Source organism: Nicotiana tabacum, chromosome 1, assembly GCF_000715075.1.
Source record: "Nicotiana tabacum cultivar K326 chromosome 1, ASM71507v2, whole genome shotgun sequence".
Lineage (NCBI taxonomy): Eukaryota > Viridiplantae > Streptophyta > Magnoliopsida > Solanales > Solanaceae > Nicotiana > Nicotiana tabacum.
The window spans coordinates 3,420,834-3,442,063 of record NC_134080.1 but is presented as its reverse complement, the minus strand read 5'-3'; the positions used below and the strand labels follow the sequence as shown (position 1 = coordinate 3,442,063).

Below are 21,230 nucleotides of genomic sequence, written 5' to 3'. Positions count from 1 at the left end.
CTAAATTCTATACACTAAATCATCTACTATGTAAGCAATGGACGCACAAATCAACACATGATCTATTTAAAATGAAACATTATTGAATTTAAACAAATAAATAAATAATTGTTCATAAAGAATAGTATAACAATACGCATGACTTATAGTATATTCTAATAGGAGGAACCCTTTAGTTTGCCCCTTTTAGTGTAGGGTACATCAAGACAATCTTTTGGCCTTTTACTATTAGTAAACTATTTTGATATTTTTAAAATAGAATGAAGAATTTTAAAGATCCCATTAGAATGCGATAAACCATACTTTTACTCTGTTTTGGAATAAAGCTAATTGGCAAAAGATAAAGTTCCTTTTAACATTATCTTTGGTTGTTATTCATGTAAAAGGTGTGGTACCCTCAAAAACTAGACCACAATGTGTACATCTAACTTTTGAACATACTATTTATCCGGGTAAAATTTAAAAATAGCCAGATTTACAAGTGGTAATTAAAAAATAGCCACAGTTTCTAAGGTAATCAAAGTTTAGCCACTTTTTATGTAAAGATAAATTTGAACGAAAACACTGTTCAAAATCCGAAAAATATTCCAGTATAATTTACTGGACTTCGAATTTTTTACATGTGAATTTCCAATATAATATACTAGAGTTCAATATATTTATACTGGTTCATTACAATATGCTGGAAGTTCATACACAAGTGCTTCAATCTCTAATATATTATGCTGAAACTTTCAGTGTGCTGGAGTTCCAACATAATATGCTGGAAGTTCATACACAGATGCACCAATCTCCAGTATAGTATGCTGGAACTTTCCGTGTTACAACAAAATAGTGGCTATTTTTCAATGATGTTGCAAATACGGACTATTTTTCAATTACCAGTCTGAAAACTGGCTAGCCCATGCTATTTTTACCTATTTACACCCCCCAATCCCTACTGCCATACGTTAAAAGAAAGAATTAACCCAAATAGCTCCTCATTTCAAAATTTTAAATTAAAAATAGCCCGCGGATATATAACATATGCATAATTCATATATACTATATGTGTAATTATCTATAATCAATATATAATCTATGTATAACGGCTAGAAAAAGTAAACATTGAATATAACCGGCTAATTGTGTAACAATTCCAAAAAGTTTGAGGGAATTTTTTTTGTTTTCCGTTCAGTATTTAGTGTCTACATTAGAGTCTTGATCAAATTTAAATTTGACTTAGAAGTCCCATATTAAGGGTACTTATCTGAGACCTCTGATTAAAGATGACGGAGTACTTACCACTCCCTCATTCTTGTCGTAGAAATTAAGCTTCAATATGGATTTTGATTATGAGAATTCCTATTATCTTTTGGAAGTTTAATACCAAATGTTAACATAAAATTTTCTTTAATTTATGTGTTTTTAGCCACAAAAAAAAAAAAAAAACAATAAACGCATTTTGGTAACTAATATGCTAACGTTTTAGTCTGAATCCAACTTTTATAAGTCATGCGTTTATTGGAAATAAAAATGCAATAATAAACGCATTTCAGTAACAAATTATGCTAACATGATATGTGACTCCAACTTTTACAAATAATTCTTTGGAATATGCCTAAATTCTCTTGACAAAAGATTATACAATGTCACCAATATTATTTATGTTACTCTGCCCACAAATGTGAAAATTTAACACCATTTAAATATTAAGGATATTCCGTCTATAGTTACATAAAGTATAGTTAGTCCCAAAAAGAATAAAATATGAGGTATAATAAGTTAACATAAAACATAAAAAATTTAATTCGATTATTATCAGTTCTTTTTGATCATTTATCTATATATTCGACTCTAACTAATAAATTATTGAGAATAATTGATAATACTATTTTGTTATACTAAGGGGTCGTTTGGTATGAGGTTTAAGTAGATATAGTGCTGGTATAAAAATTTAATATAATTTTAATACGTTGTTTGGTTAGCAAACCTGGTATAAATTATTCCGGGATTAAAATCAGTACCGGGATAACTTATACCTTATAGGGGGGTGGGTAATTAGTGTCGGGATAACTTATACATTCTTAGAAATTATGCAGTTATTATTTTTAATACAACATACCAAATAGTGGATAAAAAATAAAAACAGGATAACTAATCCCAACAAAACTTATCCCAGCATAAGTCGTATTCATACCAAACGATCACTAAGGATAACTATGAAGTATTTATGAATTTCAGTACCAATATATATTGTCATTTTTGTTTTTATAGTGTCACATGATGTTTTAACAATTGCATTGAATTTCAAAACGCCAAAAAAGGTCATATACTTGCATTAAAACCATTCTGCCAAAATAATATCATACATAAGGAAAGTTTGTTAAAGAATAATAATAAAATGCATTGTTGCTACTTTCGGCAGATTACAGGTTTTATTGATAAGATTTGCAAAAATAGAAAAAACATTAATTTCAACGGATTACAGGTTTTGTTGATAAGATTTGCATAAAAACAAAACATTAAATAACTTGATGACTCAACCAAAACAAATAGAAAAAGACAATTTCAAATATATAAAAAAAACAAGAATGTCTATATGAGAAATTCTAGAAGAAAGAACAGAAGGAAACATACCCCTCGAAAATCAACATACCATAATAATTGTTTTTTATCTTCCCCACAATTTTCAATGTTGTTTTTTTGCAATTAAATATGATCCAAAAAAACTGCTAACAGAAAATACGCTTTCTGGGACTGGACAAGAAGAATTTTTTTTAAAAATAATATATTTTTCACGAATCCTAAAGTGACATAAAACATAACGAAAAACCAACAAAAAAAAAAAAAACAAGAAAGACAAATACTAAACAATAGGAGTAGTTTAATCAATCAATTACCTACCTCGTTATTTCCAAATATTAGAATATCTGACTATTTTAAACTTTTTCGTATTATTTATCTATTGTAATCTTTCTTTTTATTCAAAAGCAAATTAGTTATGCATTGTAGTACTAATATGGAGGAATCCTCGAAGTAATGATAAAGTTATTTTTATATAATATATAAATCACGAATTTAAGTCTTAATATTTGTATTAAAATAAACTATCTACCTAACATAAGCTGAATCAAATAAATCAATTCCTTACCAATTTCAACTAGGTGAAGTCCGTTACGTGAATCTTCTATATTCCTTCAAATATAACCAAATTAATATTTAGATAATTAAATTACTTTAAATTAAATTGTTTTTATGGGTATTATCACTTTGAGCATCGCCAGAAACTATTTACATTCGATAATCGAAAAAATGTATCAAAATTATATAATTTTTGCATATACATACATAATGTATATATATACAAAAATTATATATTTTTTCGGCTATTATTTTGAGAGTGACTATATAGTGTTATTTTTCCGTATTTAATTTTTTATTCATCATAATTCACCTTTAGTTTTACATTAAAATACTGACATAAGTGGAATAAAATATTATAAAATAATAGTTAAATCATAATTTTTTTTCCGGAACTTGGGTTAATCATGAGTTTACCTTTTCTTATTTGGGTTTATAATCATGAGTTAACAGTAATAGAAGAATATATTCTGGAGCAAATAAGAATCAAGAATCTAGAGAGTCCTTACCCATATAAACACTTCTTTCTCATATAAACACTTTTCCTCAAGCCACCATTAGACTTTAGACCTACACTACACGTGTCCCTTTTCTTCTTCATCTTCTTCCTCTTTTCCTCTCTTTAGCGTCTCCCTTAAAAATTTCTTGAAAATTCTTTTGACCCAACTTAAGTAAATAGTTTCAAAGAAATTCTTTTTTTTTTATTTGTTATTTTGCCATAAATACACCTATAAAAGGGTTGGAGACCAGGAGTCTTTGTTTCAAGTCTGAGTCTTGTCAATAACTAAAGATTGGATTTTTATATCTTCTTTTAAACAAAACCCAAATCTTCTTCTTCTTTTATTGTTGGAATTAATTTTTTTTTAATTGGCATTTACCATCATGTCAAAGAGTATATTGGTGACAGGGGGAGCAGGGTATATTGGGAGTCACACTGTGTTGCAATTACTGCTTGGTGGCTACAAAACTGTTGTGATTGATAATTTGGATAATTCTTCTGAAATTGCTATCAAAAGGGTTCAGGAACTTGCTTCTCAATATGGCCCTAACCTTTCCTTTCATAAGGTACTTTTCTTCTCTCTGTTTTTGCTTTTCATGTGTGTGTGTGTGTGTGTTCAGAATTATTAAGGATAAGGTGGAATTGTATGAATTTGAGTTTTAGGTTCTTATTTTAATGTAAAGTTTGTATTTTTATGGGGTTCTTGAATTTTTCTGTTTTTCCTTTTCATGGGTCTATGTGTGTGTGTGTGTGTGTGTGTGTGTGTTTATCAGAATTATTATGGATAAGGTTGAATTATATGAATTTGGGTTTTGGGTTCTTATTTTAATGTAAAGTTTGTATTTTTATGGGGTTCTTGAATTTTTCTGTTTTTCCTTTTCATGGGTCTGTGTGTGTGTGTGTGTGTTCAGAATTATTATGGTTAAGGTGGAATTGTATGAATTTGAGTTTTGGGTTCTTATTTTAATGTAAAGTTTGGATTTTTATGGGGTTCTTGAATTGTTTGAGTCAGTATAGTGTTGCTAGGTGGTCAATCTCTTTGTTCTTTTTTCTCTTTGAATTTTATGCCATGAGCATAATAAAGAGAATTATTCTGGGGCTTGTGGAAAAAGGTGGAATTGTATGAATTTGAGTTTCGGGTTTTGTTTTTTTAATGTAAAGATTGGATTTTTATTAGGTTCTGAAATTGGTTTAATCAGTAAAATTTTTGTATGTGGTCAATCTCTGTGTTCTTGTTTCTTTTTGAATTGTAAGGTAGAATAAGTATTTCTGGTGTATCATGTGCTTCTTTCTCCATTTAACAAACTGTCAAACTGTTTTTTCTTTCTATGTGTAGACAAACTGTTAACAATCCAGAAATTTGGGTGCAAATTATTCTCAGTAGTCTGTTTAGTTTGGTGTTTTCTGCTTGGTGGTATTGTGTAGGCCACAGTAAAATTTTCTTTTGTGAACACCTTTGCCTTTATTGCCTCTAATTCATTATAGTTTTCCTGTATAACAGTACCTTTACTTTACAAGGATTAAGCTGATTTCTTGTTTCTATTTTTTAAAAAAGTTTGTGACTGAATTCTATGGTTGTTTTGTCTTATAATGCAGGTGGATCTACGTGATAAGCCTGCAATTGAGGAGATTTTCCGGTCTAACAAGTAAGTTCTACCATCCCTCGCAAAAGAAAAAAATCTGTCTTAGTTGTTTTTATAAGACTGGATTTCTTTCTAGCTTCATCGACATTGATTACTATTGTACGCTGCGATGGTTTATTTGCTGTGTTGAGTCTTAAATTTGATCAGCTTTGTGCATGAATTATGTACTCTTTCACATGAAAATAAGCAATGAAGCATAGGTGTTTAATGTCTGTATCAGCATATTGTTTATTCTGCTGAAATATATTATCTTTTGATACATTGTTTTGCCGTCAATTACGTATTCGATGCAGATTTGAAGCTGTTATCCATTTTGCTGGACTAAAAGCAGTAGGTGAAAGTGTTCAGAAACCTTTGATGTATTTTAACAACAACCTTATAGGAACAATTACTCTCCTGGAAGTCATGGCAGCGCATGGATGCAAAAGGGTAATTCCTCGCACTTCAGTGAACTTTTAAGATACATCTTCTTTTCTTGCAAGTCATTGTCTTGACTGGTTTGCTTCTCCATATCTCCAGCTTGTGTTTTCGTCGTCAGCTACTGTTTATGGTTGGCCAAAAGAGGTTCCTTGTACCGAGGAATTCCCCCTAAGTGCTGCAAATCCTTATGGGCGGACAAAGGTACTTTCAATTGTTTCATCTCGCATATTCAGCGCTCAAGTTGTTGAATTTCAAAACTGAAATGTAGCCTAATTTGGCTACTGTTCTGTCTAGTTTGCTGATAAGAGGGCAAGTCTTGTATATTCCTTTTTATTTTCTTGTTGTAGTTTTACTTTTTGGTTCTTATTGGTTGAAGAATTCTGTTTACGTTTATTCTGTTTGTTCCTGTCTGTTCATAATCTAACAAGACTCAATCAATGGTCAGCTCTTCATTGAAGAAATATGCCGTGATGTACGATCCTCTGACTCCGAATGGAAAATCATATTGCTGCGGTACTTTAATCCTGTTGGTGCTCATTCAAGTGGCCACATTGGTGAAGATCCGCGTGGAATTCCCAACAACCTTATGCCCTTTGTTCAACAAGTTGCTGTTGGTAGAAGACCGGCGCTGACAGTTTATGGAACTGATTATGCAACAAAGGATGGTACAGGGGTATGACTGTATTTTCAATAGCAAATCTTTAGTTGTGTTAGAAATGTTTAAACTTCCAATGTTATTCCTACGTCCTATTTTATATGACAAAATTATAATTTGAGATGTCCACATTTTTTCAAACACTTCTTGAATTAATTAATTAAAACCTTGTGATTTGCAATACTGTTCATGTAGTTTTTAAATGTATAAATTCATTTAAAAAAAATGTCAAGCAATACCATAAGTTACTGCATTCACATTAAATTGTTCAGATGCATTGTTCTGGACTTCTGGTTTCTTTTTTGTAGTTTGTCAAAATGTGACAAAAATATCATAAATTTCCCTTATATGAGCTTTTCCTCAGAGAATGATTATGTTTTTCAGGTCCGTGATTACATTCATGTTGTGGATTTAGCAGATGGACATATAGCTGCCTTGCAGAAGCTATCCGATCCTTCCGTAGGTGTGTACTTCTATTTGTAATACTTGTTTTATTTTCATGTTTAAAGTTCTTAACCGTGCTTGAAAAGTGTCCTTTCGGATTCATGTTCTTTCAATCACAATGTTTATTTTCAAATAATGCGTGCTTCTTTCTGCTTTATGTTCCCCGTGTCATTAACATGTCGGTTGAACAAATCTTCCATACAAGTAATATTATGGAAGAAACATCAGAGTTTTTATCATGATAGTTTAATATTTTTAACATTGGCTCGTTTTCGAGTTGTTGTACTATGCTGATTTTGATCGATTCTTTTAGGCTGTGAAGTGTACAACTTGGGAACCGGAAAAGGAACTTCAGTCTTGGAAATGGTGGCTGCATTTGAGAAGGCATCAGGAAAGGTAGTCTTTTTATTGCATTCTTCCATTATACTTATATCATTATGTCCGCCTTTGCGAGCTCATATTCTGATTCTTGTTGAGGATAATGCACACTCCCTGGTTTTCTTTGAATTCAGTCTTCCTGGAATGATTTGTCATTTGATTTTGTGAGTTGGGAGCATGTTCCTGCAAAAAACTCAAATGGGGATAATGTTGCTTCCATTTTCCCTAAATGGTGGAGGAAAAAGGAATTCACAGTTTTCCTAATGTTGGGAGGCTATTTGTGGTTACTAGTGTTTTCTTACAACTGCTAGCTCTTCTTTTTTGGTGTCAAACATGCTTGATGCACCTAGATATTCACCCGGTACTTGCTACATCCTGCCCGAATAGGTACCGGGTAAAGACGAGTGCTAGCTCTTTTCCATCTCATCACCAAGTGATATTCATTTTTCTTTTTCAACCTCTTTGTGGAGAAAAAAAGGTAGCCCTGTGCACTAAGCTCCCGCTTTGCGCGGGGTCCTGATACAATCCAGGGAAAACCACACCCCAAAAGCTAGCTATTGAGGTGGGAGAGCCCAAGGCTATATAAACCCCACATCAGCACTTTGTAGTACCGACGTGGGACTCAAGTCTCATTCCTTGCAATAGACCATAATAGGTCCGGGGAAGGGACGGACCACAAAGGTCTATTGTACGCAGCCTTACCCTGCATTTCTGCAAGTGGTGGTTTCCACAGCTCGAACCATGGAAAGACTTTGCTAATTCTAGAACTTTCTAGTTGTTGTAAAGGCCTTTATGAATGTTTATGGTGGTGGACTAATTACCTCTCTTTGTGCTTCTTTTAGAAAATTCCATTGGTGATGTCTGGTCGACGGCCCGGGGATGCTGAAATTGTATATGCTGCTACAGAGAAAGCAGAACGTGAATTAAAGTGGAAGTAAGTGACATTTGCAAATATATATACTCATGCAAAATGTAGTTAACTAAGTGATCTGTTTACATTGCCTTTTAAGGTTCTTAACACACCGATAACATAGGCCGTTCCGACATATAAGCAATGGGTGCACATGTTACCTTCATCCCAAACTCAGAATATATATGAATATAGAAGATTGAGAGAGAATTTTAAAAATACAGATGTGTATTAATAGATGCACGCACTATCTTTAAATCCTGGATTCGCCTCTAAAATATGGCTTATGTTGCAGGGCGAAATATGGTATCGAAGAGATGTGCAGGGATCAGTGGAACTGGGCTAGTAAGAATCCCTATGGTTATGAAGGAATTCCAGAATCAAATTGTCACTGAAGTCAAACTGCATAATGTATCCATACAATTATTTTACCAACCAGTGGCCATCAGTCTTTGAAGGGATGATTTAGAATATACTAAGTACTAGGATTGTAGAGGGGATGGGAATGTTTATATTATTTTAGCTTAAAGTTTCAAAAATGTAAGTGGAGTTTTCATTATTTAGTGAAAAGATAAAAAGGGGGAAAGTTGATGAATAATAGCTTTGTTCAGTTTAAGCTTATAGCAGTATTTCATTTGTTCTTTCATTCCTTTGCTTGTAATTATCAGGCATTTTAGTCTTCTTGTTTTAGCAGTATATGGCGGACCCAAATTTGTTTGGGATTGAGGCGTGGTTGATTTATATTGAGGCGAAATGTTCTTTATTTATCTCCTTTTATTATGGTGCAACAATTATTGGCGCGGCGAAGCCCTCTCGGAGAGCATGAAATATCTACTTTAGTCATCATAACATAGACGAGTGGGTTGCTCTCGTGGTGAGCACCCTCCACTTTCCAATCAGGAGGTTGTGAGTTCGAGTCATCCCAAGAGCAAGGTGGGGAGTTCTTGCAACAACAATAACAACAACCCAATATAATTCCAATAGTGGGGCTGGGAATAGTGTGCATGCGCAGACCTTACCCCTACCCTGGGATAGAGAGGCTGTTTCCGATAGACCCTCGGCATCCTTCCCTCCAAGAATTCTCCACCTTGCTCTTGGGGCGACTCGAACTCTCAACCTCTTGGTTGGAAGTGGAGGGCGCTTACTACTAGAGCAATCCACTCTTGTTGTTGTAGTCATCTTCACATAAATATCTCTGTTAACTTCGTCAAAAGTCACTGCTTTTTGTTACCGCTTTTTTCAATTGTATTGTGACTATGCCTTTTTAAGTCGAGGATCTGTCGGAAAGAGCTTTTCTACCTTCATAAGGTGAGGCTTTTCAGATTCCATTTGTCGGATTATATTGGAATTGTTGTTCTTGTTCAATTTAGAAAAAAGTCAATCTAATTCACAATATAATATGTTGTAGCTCACATGTCCAGTGTCACTAGATGGACGGTGTAAATCCAAAAAGAGACCAAAAAAAACAAAAGAAAGAAAGAAAGAAAGACAGGTATATAAGTCAATTTCGTTAAGTTCTATGATCCTGGCTGATTAAAACAAACAACAACGACCCAGTATAATCCCACAAGTGGGGTTTGGGGAGGGTAATATGTACGCAGACCTTACCCCTACCCCGAAGGGTAGAGAGGCTGATTAAAACACTTGTCTAAATTTAGCTAGAAGGCAAAATAGTTCCATCAAATCCACTATATATCCTGCCAACTTTGCTTATTACTCTTTCTACGTCACTATATATCTACGACTGAATAGCTAACACATTCATTTTCTAGTTTTTTGTATCTTAATCAGAAGCCTCGGGTTTAAGTCTTTGGTATAAAATTTCCTTTAGTATGAATCGCCTCCCTTTTTTAATGGGCCATACACTTCATGAATCTGGATTAATTCCTTTAGTACGAAGCGATTTTCCTCTTTTAATGGGCTCTGCTGTCTCAAATCCGATTAGCCGAAACTCCAATACAAATATTTGACATACCGAATGAGAAATTTTAAAAAATTACAATCACTTTTTTTTTTTATAGAATTATTAATACTTTAACTTTCACGTTTGAATAAAGTAATTTTTTTTGTACCGTTAGATTATTTAAAAGTCAATTACCTGTAATTGTCTATAGCTAGATTAATATGGTGTTTACAGAGAAGATAAATAATTTGTTGAAGTTGGTCAAACTACATTAGACGTCTAAAGGATATTTGCTTAATCATTATGTATCAAAATCAAGTAATGTTATGCCTAGTGAATTTTCTTGACAAAACAATTAGTTAAGTGTCATTATCTAGTTTTGCACCGCCCATTAAACATTGGGCCATTTGGATCACTTGCTAATCAACTTCTAACCTAACTTGCCAATAACCCAAAGATAATCAATAACATACGTCCAACCGTGAAAATAGCACGGGCTAGTTAGTTTTTGAACTGGTAATTGAAAAATAGCCAGTGTTTGTAAAGTTATTGAAAAATAGCCACTATTTTGCTGCAACACGAAAAGTTCCAGCATAATATACTGGAGTTTGGTACACCTATGTATGAACTTCTAGCATATTATGCTGGAACTCCACCACGAAAAGTTCCAGCATAATATACTGGAGATTGGAGCACCTGTGTATGAATTTCCAGCATATTATTCTGGACCGGTATATTATGCTGGAACTCCAGTATATTATGCTGAAAGTTTACATGTAAAAAATTCGAATTCCAGTATATTATGCCGGAATATTTTTCGGATTTTGAACAATGTTTTCGTTCAGATTTATCTTTTACATGAAAAGTAGCTAAATTTCGATTACTTTTGAAATTGTGACTATTTTTCAATTATCACTTGTAAATCTGGCTATGTTTGAATTTCACCCGGTCCAACAAGCTAACTTCAAAACTTATCCGTAAGGGGGTCCATATTTTCTCAAACCACCCCCCCCGCCCCCCCCTCCGAAAAAAAAAGGGATAAATAGAGGGAGGGGAGGGGAAGAGGAGAAGAGAAAAGAATATTCTTGCAAAATGCTAAAGTAAAAAAGAAAGTTTGTCCTTTTGGTCCACTAAATATCAACAAATTCTTGATTTGGTCCTTGTAATTTCTGATTAGGCATATTTAACTTTCAATTTATTGATATGTGCACTTTGACAATAATATACTTCTACGAATTAGTGAAAGATAAATGCTAGGCCAGGGCATTTAATTACCAGTGAACTATTCAAATTTGTAATGTCACTCCATATTTGACAATAATATACTTCTACGAATTAGTGAAAGATAAATGCTAGGCCAGGGGCGGACCCAAGTGGTGAGAAGTGGGTTCAATTGAACCTGCTTCGTTAAAAAATAATACTGTATATATGTATAAATTATGGCTAAAGCAAGGTAACTTTTGTATAAAAATTATTTTTGAACCCACTTATACGGCTTATACCGCTTATGTTAGTTATGGACTTCTTCGACTGAACACGCTTGCACAAAATTCTGGGTCTGCCACTGTGCTGGGCGGCGATAATGAAGGATTGTGGCGGAGCAGTGATGAAGGGATGGTGAATATGGAGGCCAAAAAATATTTAAAAATAAATAAATTTAAGATTGATTAAAAAGTTTGATAAAAAAAGAAGATAAATAAAAAAAAGGAAAACGAAAAGAACTGAACGCGTGACGTCAATTTATAGCTCCATACACAAAAAAAAAAGTTAATGCTCACTTGGTTCTATTGGGTGTAAATCACGCAATGCTAGATGAGCAAAAGTAATGTGTTTTTTTATACACTTTTTAAAAGGTTGCGTGTGTGTAAAAAATTACCTATATTGAAGGATTGTGTCATGGGGATTTGACCTCAAGTTTAGGGGTAAACTATGTATTATGCCCATGAACTAAGAAGGGATAAATGCACATTTTAGTCTAATTGAAAGTTAAATGTGCTTCACCAAACATTACAATAACCAAATTTATAATTTACTAACCATTAAAGGACTAAAAGAGCTATTACTCCCTCCGTCCCATTTTACATAATGTAGTTTTACTATAAGGAAAAGAAAAAAAAAGTATAATTCTATTAGTGGGGTTTGGGGAGGATAGTGTCTACGCAGACTTTACTTCTACCCTGAGGTAGAAAGGCTGTTTCCGATAGACCCTCGGCTCCCTCCCTCCAAGAACTCCCCACCTTGCTCTAGAGAGCCCCAGTATAATTCCACTAGTGGGGTCGGGGAGGGTAGTGTCTACGCAGACCTTACCCCTACCCTGAGGTAGAGACAGGGGCGGAGCTAGAGTATTCCGAGCGGGTTCGGTCGAACCCGATAGCTTTGATTCGAACCCTATATTTGTTTTAAAAAATTTATTGAACATATATAAATTATTAATTTAGAACCCAGTAGTTTAATACGACTAGATCCGAACCCATAAACTTGAAATTCTGGCTCCGCCTCTAGGTAGAGAAGTTGTTTCCGATAGACCATCAACTCCCTCGCTCCAAGAACTCCCCACCTTGCTCTAGAGAGCTGTTTCTGATAGACCCTTATCTCCCTCCCTTCGATAAGTTACCACCTTGCTCTTGGGGTGACTCGAACTCACAACCACTTAGTTGAAGGTGGAAGGTGCTCACAAGTAGTAGAGCAAACCATTCTTGTCTTATTTTTGATACCATGTCATTAAATGCAAATGAGATGTTTAAAATCATATTGCTTCTAAATATAAAAATATATCAGTAGACTAAAAGGAAAATACATAACCTCTAACCTAAATTAGGACAAAAGTAAACATTAAGGAACATCACTTTTTGTGTCATTCATAGAGGAAAGAGACAGAACCATCAATTGTTTGTACAATCGAAAACGACAGTTGAGCGCCAACGTTCCACCTCCTTCTCCATCTTCCTCCTGCACACAACACCCCCCCCTTTGGCTGTTTGAGATAGAGGCAAAGGTGGGTTCTAGCAAATCTCAGCAAATGGCAACCGGAAATGGCATTTTAACCACTACTAAGGTCGGATCTTGTTCAACCCTTATGTCATTTTCACTAAATATTCAATCTTTTTTTATGTTTCTGGCATCCCCCCCCCCCCCACCAAAGATTGCATCTTTGTTATATTCCTGGCATTTTTATTGTAGATTGTATCTTTTTTATGTTACTGGCATATTTATTCTCTGTTTTTGATTGATCCAACTTGCTGGCAAAAGGGTATTTTAAATTTGTATACCTTGAGATGTGTCTTGAGTTATAAAGAAAATGCTACTATGTGGATATTCCACTTTGCTATATCTTTTTTGCAAAAATTGAGGGTAGGTTGTCCATTTTTCTATTCAGAGGTTTTGTTTGTAAAGCAAATGTTGCTATTTGGATAGTCTTTTTAATTTTGTTAACCCCCCCCCCCCCCCCTCCCAAAGCACCAGAACCCCTGCATCCAGGAGCATAGAGTGGCCATTGTCCACTATGCTTCTTGGTGACTCGAATACCAACCTTATGGTTTGAGATAAAGGGTCATTACGATTAGGCTAATCACTCATTTGTCAGTTGCTACATAGATGTTTCATTAGGCTATTTTGAGTTTTTGTTTGTAGTCCATGTTTTAGATAATGGTTATCAATCAAGTAAGGATTAGTGCCCTCTAAGTAAAAATATTTTGATTAGGGTAGTAAATAGAGTAACTTGGCGAATCATGTGATACAGGAATTACCTGTGATGTTCTTCTTCTAATCTTGTTATTGGTTTCTAGTTCATGACAGTGCTGCATCCTTATCATCCCCAAATATTGAGTAGTTGATACCAAAGAATTTAAGTAAGTTGGTGAACTCGGTTTAGTAGTTCACTTCTTTTTCAGGGGCACTTTTGATGGCAAGATTACACAAATGTTTTACGGATGCTTAACAAAACAGAAGAATGCTGAGGATAGCAGAATTTGAATCTAAGAGATGAACTTAAACATGAATTGAATTTCAGTGTGCTTATATCCTCTTTGCAACTCATACGAGTGATATAATAGGGGGAGATGTGGGATTTGGTGTCTGGAGACATGAGTACATATGGAAATGATATTGGTGTTATTTGTTGAGTAAGGCCTTGCGATAAGAACCACCTATTAGAGCAAAACCAATGCAATTAAAGTTGGATGATCCACTCGCATTTAGATTCGTGGCTCGGATCGGTTTTTGCAACACTTGGCATGTTCTTCACTGTTGTTTCCCCATTGTGTTTTGCAGGGTCAAGAAGAGCAAAATATATTAATCTCAGAGAGGGAAATTTTTGACCTATGTGGACCTCTGCATCTAACTGCTATTGACTGGTGTGTAAGTTCTTTGCCATTTTTTTTAGTTATATAGAGGTTTTGCATATAAAGGTGATGGAATTGTAGTAGATGTAATATAGGAAAAACTTCTAGTTATATATGGAACACTATGAGTGCAACTAAAGTGACCCGAGTGAAACCCATGACAAATAGTGTTACTGACTTTAAAGCAGCATTACATAAGTTTCCCTAGTCTTGGCTCTTGAAGTCGTCATGCTAGACTTGAAGAATGTATTATGCTGCTTTTTCATGAACGATAAAGGCAAAAACTAAATTTTGGACCAGTAAGGAGTTGGGCATGATTGTCAGGTGCAATATTATTCATTTTAGCAGGATACAAGAGTGTTGTGCTCTTCGGTTTTAGATCTGCTTTGCACTAAGTGTCTATTTTAAAAATGCCATTACTGTCAAGTTCTTGCGAAGGAAGATGTCGAAACGTCAAGTGTCTTGATTCATACTCAAATTACTACCTCCATTCTAGATTGATTCTGATCTTTTCCTTTATGGGATGTCATAGAAAATTCCCTGTATAATAATAGATTTTCTCTCCATATTTACCCTTTTGCAAGATGTTTATCTCAAATATGAATAAATAAGGGTAGATTTGTTTCTCAAAAAGTAAATAAATAAGGGTAGATCTATCTAATCTAGCATCGGAATGAGGACATACAACACTCTTTCCCTGTGCGCATAGTCAAAGGAGAAAGTTGGTTTGGGATGGACGGGGGTGATTTTGCCCTTATGCCCTGCATCTACCAAGTGATAAAAACGCCTCCAAAGTTGTAGATCACTTTGCTTCGATTGTGTAAATCCCCTAGTACACCTTGCACCCTATAAAGGATGAACATGAGTGTAACTGTCTATGTTGCTCGGACTCTCCGGAAATGTTGCCGGTGCGTGTTAGATCCTCCAAAAGTAGTGCATTTTGGGAGGATCCGACATCAGTGCAGCAATATTTTGAAGAGTTCGTGCAACATAGGTGTAAATAGCTTGTTTTATCACTAAGGTTGGGGATGCATGTCCAACTTTAGAACAGTTCTGTTTGTTTTTCTCTGTAGCTGAAATTTCTTCTCTTGGTAATAAAAGTTAACTAAATACTAAAAGAAAAACGGGGTGATTTTGCCTTTATGGCCCTGCATCTACCAAGTGAGAAGAGAGAGGCAAGTTCTCTTTAAGGATTTGAAGATGTCATGCCTGCAAGCGCCTAAATTAGCATGATATTGTTAATAGAATGGGTGGTGTACCAGTCCTCTTTCAGCAACAAGTTCCCTTGATCTTTCACCCAATAAACAAAATAGATGCACGTAGGAAAAAAGAATAGAGCAGCTGAAATTAGCTTGAGCTCTGCGTTCTTTTCTTATCTTTTCCAAATTATGAAGCTTAATGCTATTGTTTTGGGCAAGACTACTCAGGACTACCCACTCTCATCCTGCCCGACACTTCTCTTGCTTGGAAGTTTACTACTGGTAACATTTTTCTGCTACCTAATGCAGGGAAAATGTTGCTCATCGACGATCTGTGGCTGCGAGTTTGGTTCAGGGTGTCTACATCCTAGAGCGAGACCGCCAAGAAAATCGGCAGGAAGCTCAAGCTTTTGCTCCTCCGTGGTGGAAATATTTCCAATTTCAGTTATATCGCGTGCTTGTTGATGATGCTGATTCCTGCATTTTTGGTGCTATATATAAATTCGTACCCTCAAAATCTTATGCTGGTGATTCCAAAGATAAAAGCCCACAGTTTGTTATTGCTTTCCGTGGGACCTTAACCAAAGGTGATGCATTTACACGAGATTTAGAATTGGATGTCCACATAATCAGAAATGGACTTCATCGGACATCTCGCTTTGAAACAGCCATTCAAGCTGTTCGACATGTGGTTGCCACATTTGGAAGCTCAAATATCTGGCTAACCGGTCATTCATTAGGAGCTGCAATGGCAATGCTTGCTGGAAAAACGATGGCAAAGACCGGTGTATTTCTAGATGCATTTTTGTTTAATCCACCATTCTTGGCGGCTCCAATAGAAAGAATTAAACATGAAAAAGTGAAACACGGGATCAGATTTGCAACCAGTGTTATAACAGCTGGACTTGCTTTTGCTGCAAAGACTAAAAATGTGAATACTCGATCTGGAGATACATTCGTTGCATTATCTGCATGGACGCCGTGCCTATATGTAAATCCGGCTGATCCTATCTGCGCAGAATACATCGGCTACTTTCAACACAGGGATAGGATGGATACAATGGGAGCAGGAGTTATCGAGAAGGTAGCAACCCAACACTCGATTGGTGGTCTTGTCATGAATTTCATGGGGAAGGAATGTGATGAGCCGCTGCACCTTATTCCATCAGCCAATTTAACAGTTAATTTGAGTCCTTCGACGGATTTCAAAGAAGCTCATGGAATTCACCAATGGTGGAAACCTGATCTAGTTGTTGAGTCCAAGAAACACCAGTTCACATAACAAATGGTTCAAAACAAAAACCACTACTGCACTTTGATAGATGGTATGTTTGTCTAATTTGTTCCTCTCCTCGGGTAAATTACGTTATGTTTTGCGCTTAGCTTAATGGCTCTTGTACTGGTGCGAACTTTGCTTTAGAGATGCATTGTTACCTTCAACTTCTATTTTGTTCATTCATGTTTCTATATTTTAGTGAATCCATCTACCCCTAGTGGGCTTCTTTCACCTTCTTTAGCCGAGGGTCTATCGGAAACAATCTCCCTGCCCTTCCAGGGTACTGCGTACATCCTACCTTCCCTAGACCCCACTTATGGGATTACACTGGGTGGTGGTGGTTGTTGTTGTTGTATCTACCCCTAGTGCATACTATCACATTTCGAAAGAATTTATGTGAGCTAAGTTTTGAGTTTTTTGTTTTTCACCTTCCACAATCTTGTTTGTTCAAGCGAATTCTCATGGAATTCATAATGAGGAATTGACTCGGAAAATTCCTAACACATAGTTTGGAACATATTGCTTATCGTACTCCATAAGTCGATGTGCCAAGAAATACAGAATTACTAGTAATGTTAGTCGAAACAACATATTTATGTTAAACCTAAACCTAGGAAAATTGCTTTAAGATATATATTTATATTAGATCGTACGTACTGGTATGAAAGAATAGTAGATGTAGTGGCAACTTTATATCTAACTTGATCTGAAATCTATCTATAATTAAAAAGAGAGGAAGAAGCATCCTCATAAAGCCAAGTGGCATCTTCATAATAGGCCACTTGGCACTCTAGGATAATCCTCCAAAAAAATAGGAGCTAGAAGATTATTTTAAAAAAAATCCTTCACAATTTCAAATTTCTTTATTTTTAAAATATTAAAAAGTTCTTTATTTTTAAAAAGTTAACTGATTGTGAAGCATACGTTTATTAATCTTTAAATTTAAAAAGGAAATTTGATTTAGATTATTATTTAAAACTTAAACATTAATTGCACATTTTAAAGCATACGTTTTTGACACTTTAACTTTGAACCATGAAGACCAAATTTTTTTTATTTTAAAGAGAGTTATTTGATTCAAAATTCAAATTTATTTATTTTTAATAAATTAATTGATTTTAAATCATACATCTTAATAATTTAACTGATTTTTACATACGTTGTTTACTCTTTAACTTTAAAAAAGAAAACTTATTTAGATTATTATTTAAAAATTAAACATTAAAAATTGCAGATTCTAAGACAAATGTTTTTGACTCTTTAACTTTGAACCATGAAGACTGATTTTTTTTAAGTAGCTTTAATTAATTCAAAATTTTAGATTTATATATCTTTAAGAAAATTAACTGATTTTAAAATTAAGCTTCTTAAAAATATACTGATTCAAAATTATATTTAGATAAAAGCTCCTTAAAAATTCATCTACTTTTGAACAATGAAGGCCGTAAATTTTTTTCCAAGAAAAGTGCTTTTATTTAATTCAGAATTTCAGACTTCTTTATTTTTTTAAAGTTAACTGATTTTAAAACATACGTTGTTTACTCTTTAAATTTAAGAAAGAAAACTGATTTACATTTTTTTTTGGTCGAATTTTCCTTGAGGACAAAGGAACTCCCAAGTATTTGAATGGAAGGTTGCCTGCTAATAGATGTAGTTCTGCTAGCATTCTGTCTTCGAACTCCATAGGCACACCTGCTATATATAATGAGCTTTTTCCAAGTTTGCTTGTAGACCTGAGACCTTGGAGAAGTGATCAAAAACTCTCATCATTAACTTCATTGATACCTCATCTGCTCTGCAACACATCAGTAAGTCATTTGCAAAGCAGATGTGTATGACTTGCAATCTGGCACATTTAGGATGAAAGTTAAAGTCTGGGTTCTGAGTCAGTGTCTTCAGAGATCTGTTGAGGTACTCCATTGCTAGTACAAACAAGTATGAGGACATTGGGTCCCCCGGCCTTAGCCCTTTTCTTGCTGCAAATTTATTAGTTAGTCCACCATTCAGTAGTAAAGTATAGCTGACTGTAGATACACATTCCATGATTAATGCTACCATCTTGTATGGTATCCCAAACTCAAGCAGTACTTCTTTCAAAAAACTCCATTCAACCGAATCATATGCTTTCCTGATGTCTACTTTGATCATACATCTAGGAGAGACTGCTTTTTGAGTGTACCCTTTAATCAATTCATGAGCCATTATGACATTGTCAAGTATATTTCTCCCTTCTATGAAAGCAGACTGAGAAGGTCCAACCAATAAATCCACAACTAGTTTAAGCCTATTTGTCAGTATCTTAGCAATAATCTTGTACATTGTTGAACAACAAGCAATAGGCCTAAACTCCCTCACATAAATAAGATTTTCACCTTTGGAATCAATGTAACGGTTGTGCAGTTAATTTCTTTCAATAGTCTGCCAGTTTGAAAGAATTGTTGTACTGCTTCTATGACTTCCTTTCCAATGATTGGCCAATATTCTTTAAAGAATTCAACAGGATATCCATCCATACCTGGTGCCTTGTCATTAGGCAGATTCTTCACAATCTGACATATATATCTCCTCAGTTGTTACTGGTTGTAACAGTTGCTGCTGCCGATTAAGTGTTAGACAAGGGCCATTTCTTGCTATATTGACATCAATTCCTGGTAATTCATCTGCTGCTGTCCCCAATAGTTGCTGAAAGAACTGAATAAATTCTCTCTGAATGTGCCTTGGCTCTGTGATCTTCATATGTTGTTCATTATAGATGCGACTCACCTTATTTCTTGCTTGTCTGACCCTCATATAAGCTTGAAAATATTTGGTGTTGCAATCTCCCAGATGGATTCATGTTGCTCTTGATTTCTGCCTCATAATTTGCTCCTGAATTGCTTCCCATTTCTCTATGCTTTCTAAGGTCTTTCTTTCTTCTTCTATCAGCAATTTGTTGAAGTAGTCATCATTGAGCTTCCCCTGTATCTCCTTCAATGTTTCTCTCAATTGCATCAGCTTTTGATCAACTGAGAAATGTTCCTGTTGAATATCCCTTGTTTGTTGCTCAATAAGTTTCAGCTTTCTCCATACTGAATACATTGCATATCCTTGAATTCTTGTTGATTCCAAGTGTTCTGGACTACTTTCTTATACTCTCTTTGTTGCATCACTGATGTTAGTAACCTGTAAGGCCTTTTTACTTTAACCTTGACCACCTCAGTATTTATCATTATAGGGGTATGATCTGAGCATCCTGGCAGCATGTATATTGCCTCTACCCCATTGTAAGTATTGAACCAATCAGCATTCCCAAAAGCCCAATCTATGTGGCTGTATATTCTGACTTCTGCATCCCTTTTATTGCTCCATGAAAATCTGCTATTTCTTTTTGTGATTTGTCCCACTTTAATATCATCAAGACAGTTTTGAAAATCAATCATTTCTGTTTGATGAATTGAAATTCCATTCACCCTGTCATCCACATTTAGTACACTGTTGAAATCTCCTATTATAAGCCAAGGTCCATTAGTTTGCATGTTTCTCAAGCTTCTCCATTGTGGAATTCTGTGTTGAACAGTGTGTAATCCATATACAAATGCTATGTAGCTGGAAAAACTGATTTATATTATTATTTAAAAAATTATAAATTGCATATTTAGAACCCACTTTTCTTAAATTTCCTTTGCAAAAGCTATAAACATGATTGAAACTCACGAAACATATGGATGATTGAAACAGAACTGTTCCAAACTGACGATGCCGACTTCTTTTTCTCCGACTTATAGTCGGTTCTTAAAATAATATGGCTACTATGAACATACGGTTTCTGGCAAATTATGGCTATTCACAGTGATTTAATCAAAGCAAGTTCAAAATGATGTTGTCAATGATTTAATCAAAGGCCAATTGGTGAAGTAGGAGAATTGGTCTTTCAACTGAAATTAGACCCTGTTTAAGTTTGTCAATGATGTTGTTCATTTTTTCTTGATACAAATCTTTAAAGTACAATTCATTGCATTTTCATTAGATCTTTATTATCCACGTAATTTATGTGGTTATTGATTTCTCTTCACCCATTCAATATATTGCCTGCAACAATTCAACAACTATTCAAAATGAAAATGACAATCTAGGAAATAATGGATATGAAACAGCAGAATGCATATGTTTATCGAACCATAACATATGATAGAGGCATAAAAGTGTTATGAGTTGTGACTATATATAGCTATGCATAGAAAGGAAAAAAATTTGTTTTGTGACTATAGCGATGCATCGAAAGCGAAAGAATTTGATATTTTTTTCCTCTTATTGGGCTAAACATATAGTGTGTTATGCACTTCAAAAACTGATAATTAGATTTGGTTATCAAAGACCAATTCTCCTACTTCACCAATTGTCCTTAATTTTAAGAATTTTTTATAGAAGTTTTGGTAGCATTATCAAAAATAGTTGTTCATA

General features: G+C 34.6%; 2 protein-coding genes across 3 annotated transcripts; both read left to right on the top strand.

The window, feature by feature from the left end:
• Positions 1-3,671: 3,671 nt before the first annotated feature.
• LOC107782117 (UDP-glucose 4-epimerase GEPI48) lies at positions 3,672-8,718 on the top strand. Its single transcript, XM_016602959.2, has 9 exons — positions 3,672-4,188; positions 5,219-5,268; positions 5,559-5,694; positions 5,785-5,886; positions 6,131-6,358; positions 6,725-6,803; positions 7,098-7,180; positions 8,005-8,096; positions 8,368-8,718. Exons 1-9 carry the CDS (start codon positions 4,006-4,008, stop codon positions 8,465-8,467), a joined length of 1,053 nt encoding a protein of 350 aa, XP_016458445.1. The 5' UTR covers positions 3,672-4,005; the 3' UTR covers positions 8,468-8,718.
• Positions 8,719-12,780: 4,062 nt separating this feature from the next.
• Positions 12,781-20,797, top strand: LOC107782119 (GDSL esterase/lipase At4g10955-like). Of its 2 annotated transcripts, XM_075228262.1 has the most exons (4): positions 12,781-13,030; positions 14,245-14,327; positions 15,824-16,839; positions 20,005-20,797. In XM_075228262.1, the coding sequence occupies exons 1-3, from the start codon at positions 12,995-12,997 to the stop codon at positions 16,794-16,796; spliced, it is 1,092 nt and encodes a 363-aa protein (XP_075084363.1). In that variant the 5' UTR covers positions 12,781-12,994; the 3' UTR covers positions 16,797-16,839; positions 20,005-20,797. The 2 variants fall into 2 exon arrangements, with proteins under 2 accessions (XP_075084363.1, XP_075084342.1); XM_075228241.1 differs by lacking the exon at positions 20,005-20,797 and having other exon boundaries at positions 12,782-13,030; positions 15,824-16,958.
• The last annotated feature ends 433 nt before the right edge of the window (positions 20,798-21,230 follow it).

What these genes read in the sequence shown, in the direction of transcription:
- LOC107782119 (XM_075228262.1), top strand. Translation starts at nt 12,995, where the DNA reads ATGGCAACCGGAAATGGCATTTTAACCACTACTAAG. An exon ending in GCATTTTAACCACTACTAAG is followed by an intron (nt 13,031 to 14,244) that starts GTCGGATCTTGT and finishes TGTGTTTTGCAG; the next exon opens with GGTCAAGAAGAGCAAAATAT. An exon ending in CATCTAACTGCTATTGACTG is followed by an intron (nt 14,328 to 15,823) that starts GTGTGTAAGTTC and finishes TACCTAATGCAG; the next exon opens with GGAAAATGTTGCTCATCGAC.
- LOC107782117 (XM_016602959.2), top strand. Translation starts at nt 4,006, where the DNA reads ATGTCAAAGAGTATATTGGTGACAGGGGGAGCAGGGTATATTGGGAGT. An exon ending in ATCCTTATGGGCGGACAAAG is followed by an intron (nt 5,887 to 6,130) that starts GTACTTTCAATT and finishes ATCAATGGTCAG; the next exon opens with CTCTTCATTGAAGAAATATG. An exon ending in TTGAGAAGGCATCAGGAAAG is followed by an intron (nt 7,181 to 8,004) that starts GTAGTCTTTTTA and finishes TGCTTCTTTTAG; the next exon opens with AAAATTCCATTGGTGATGTC.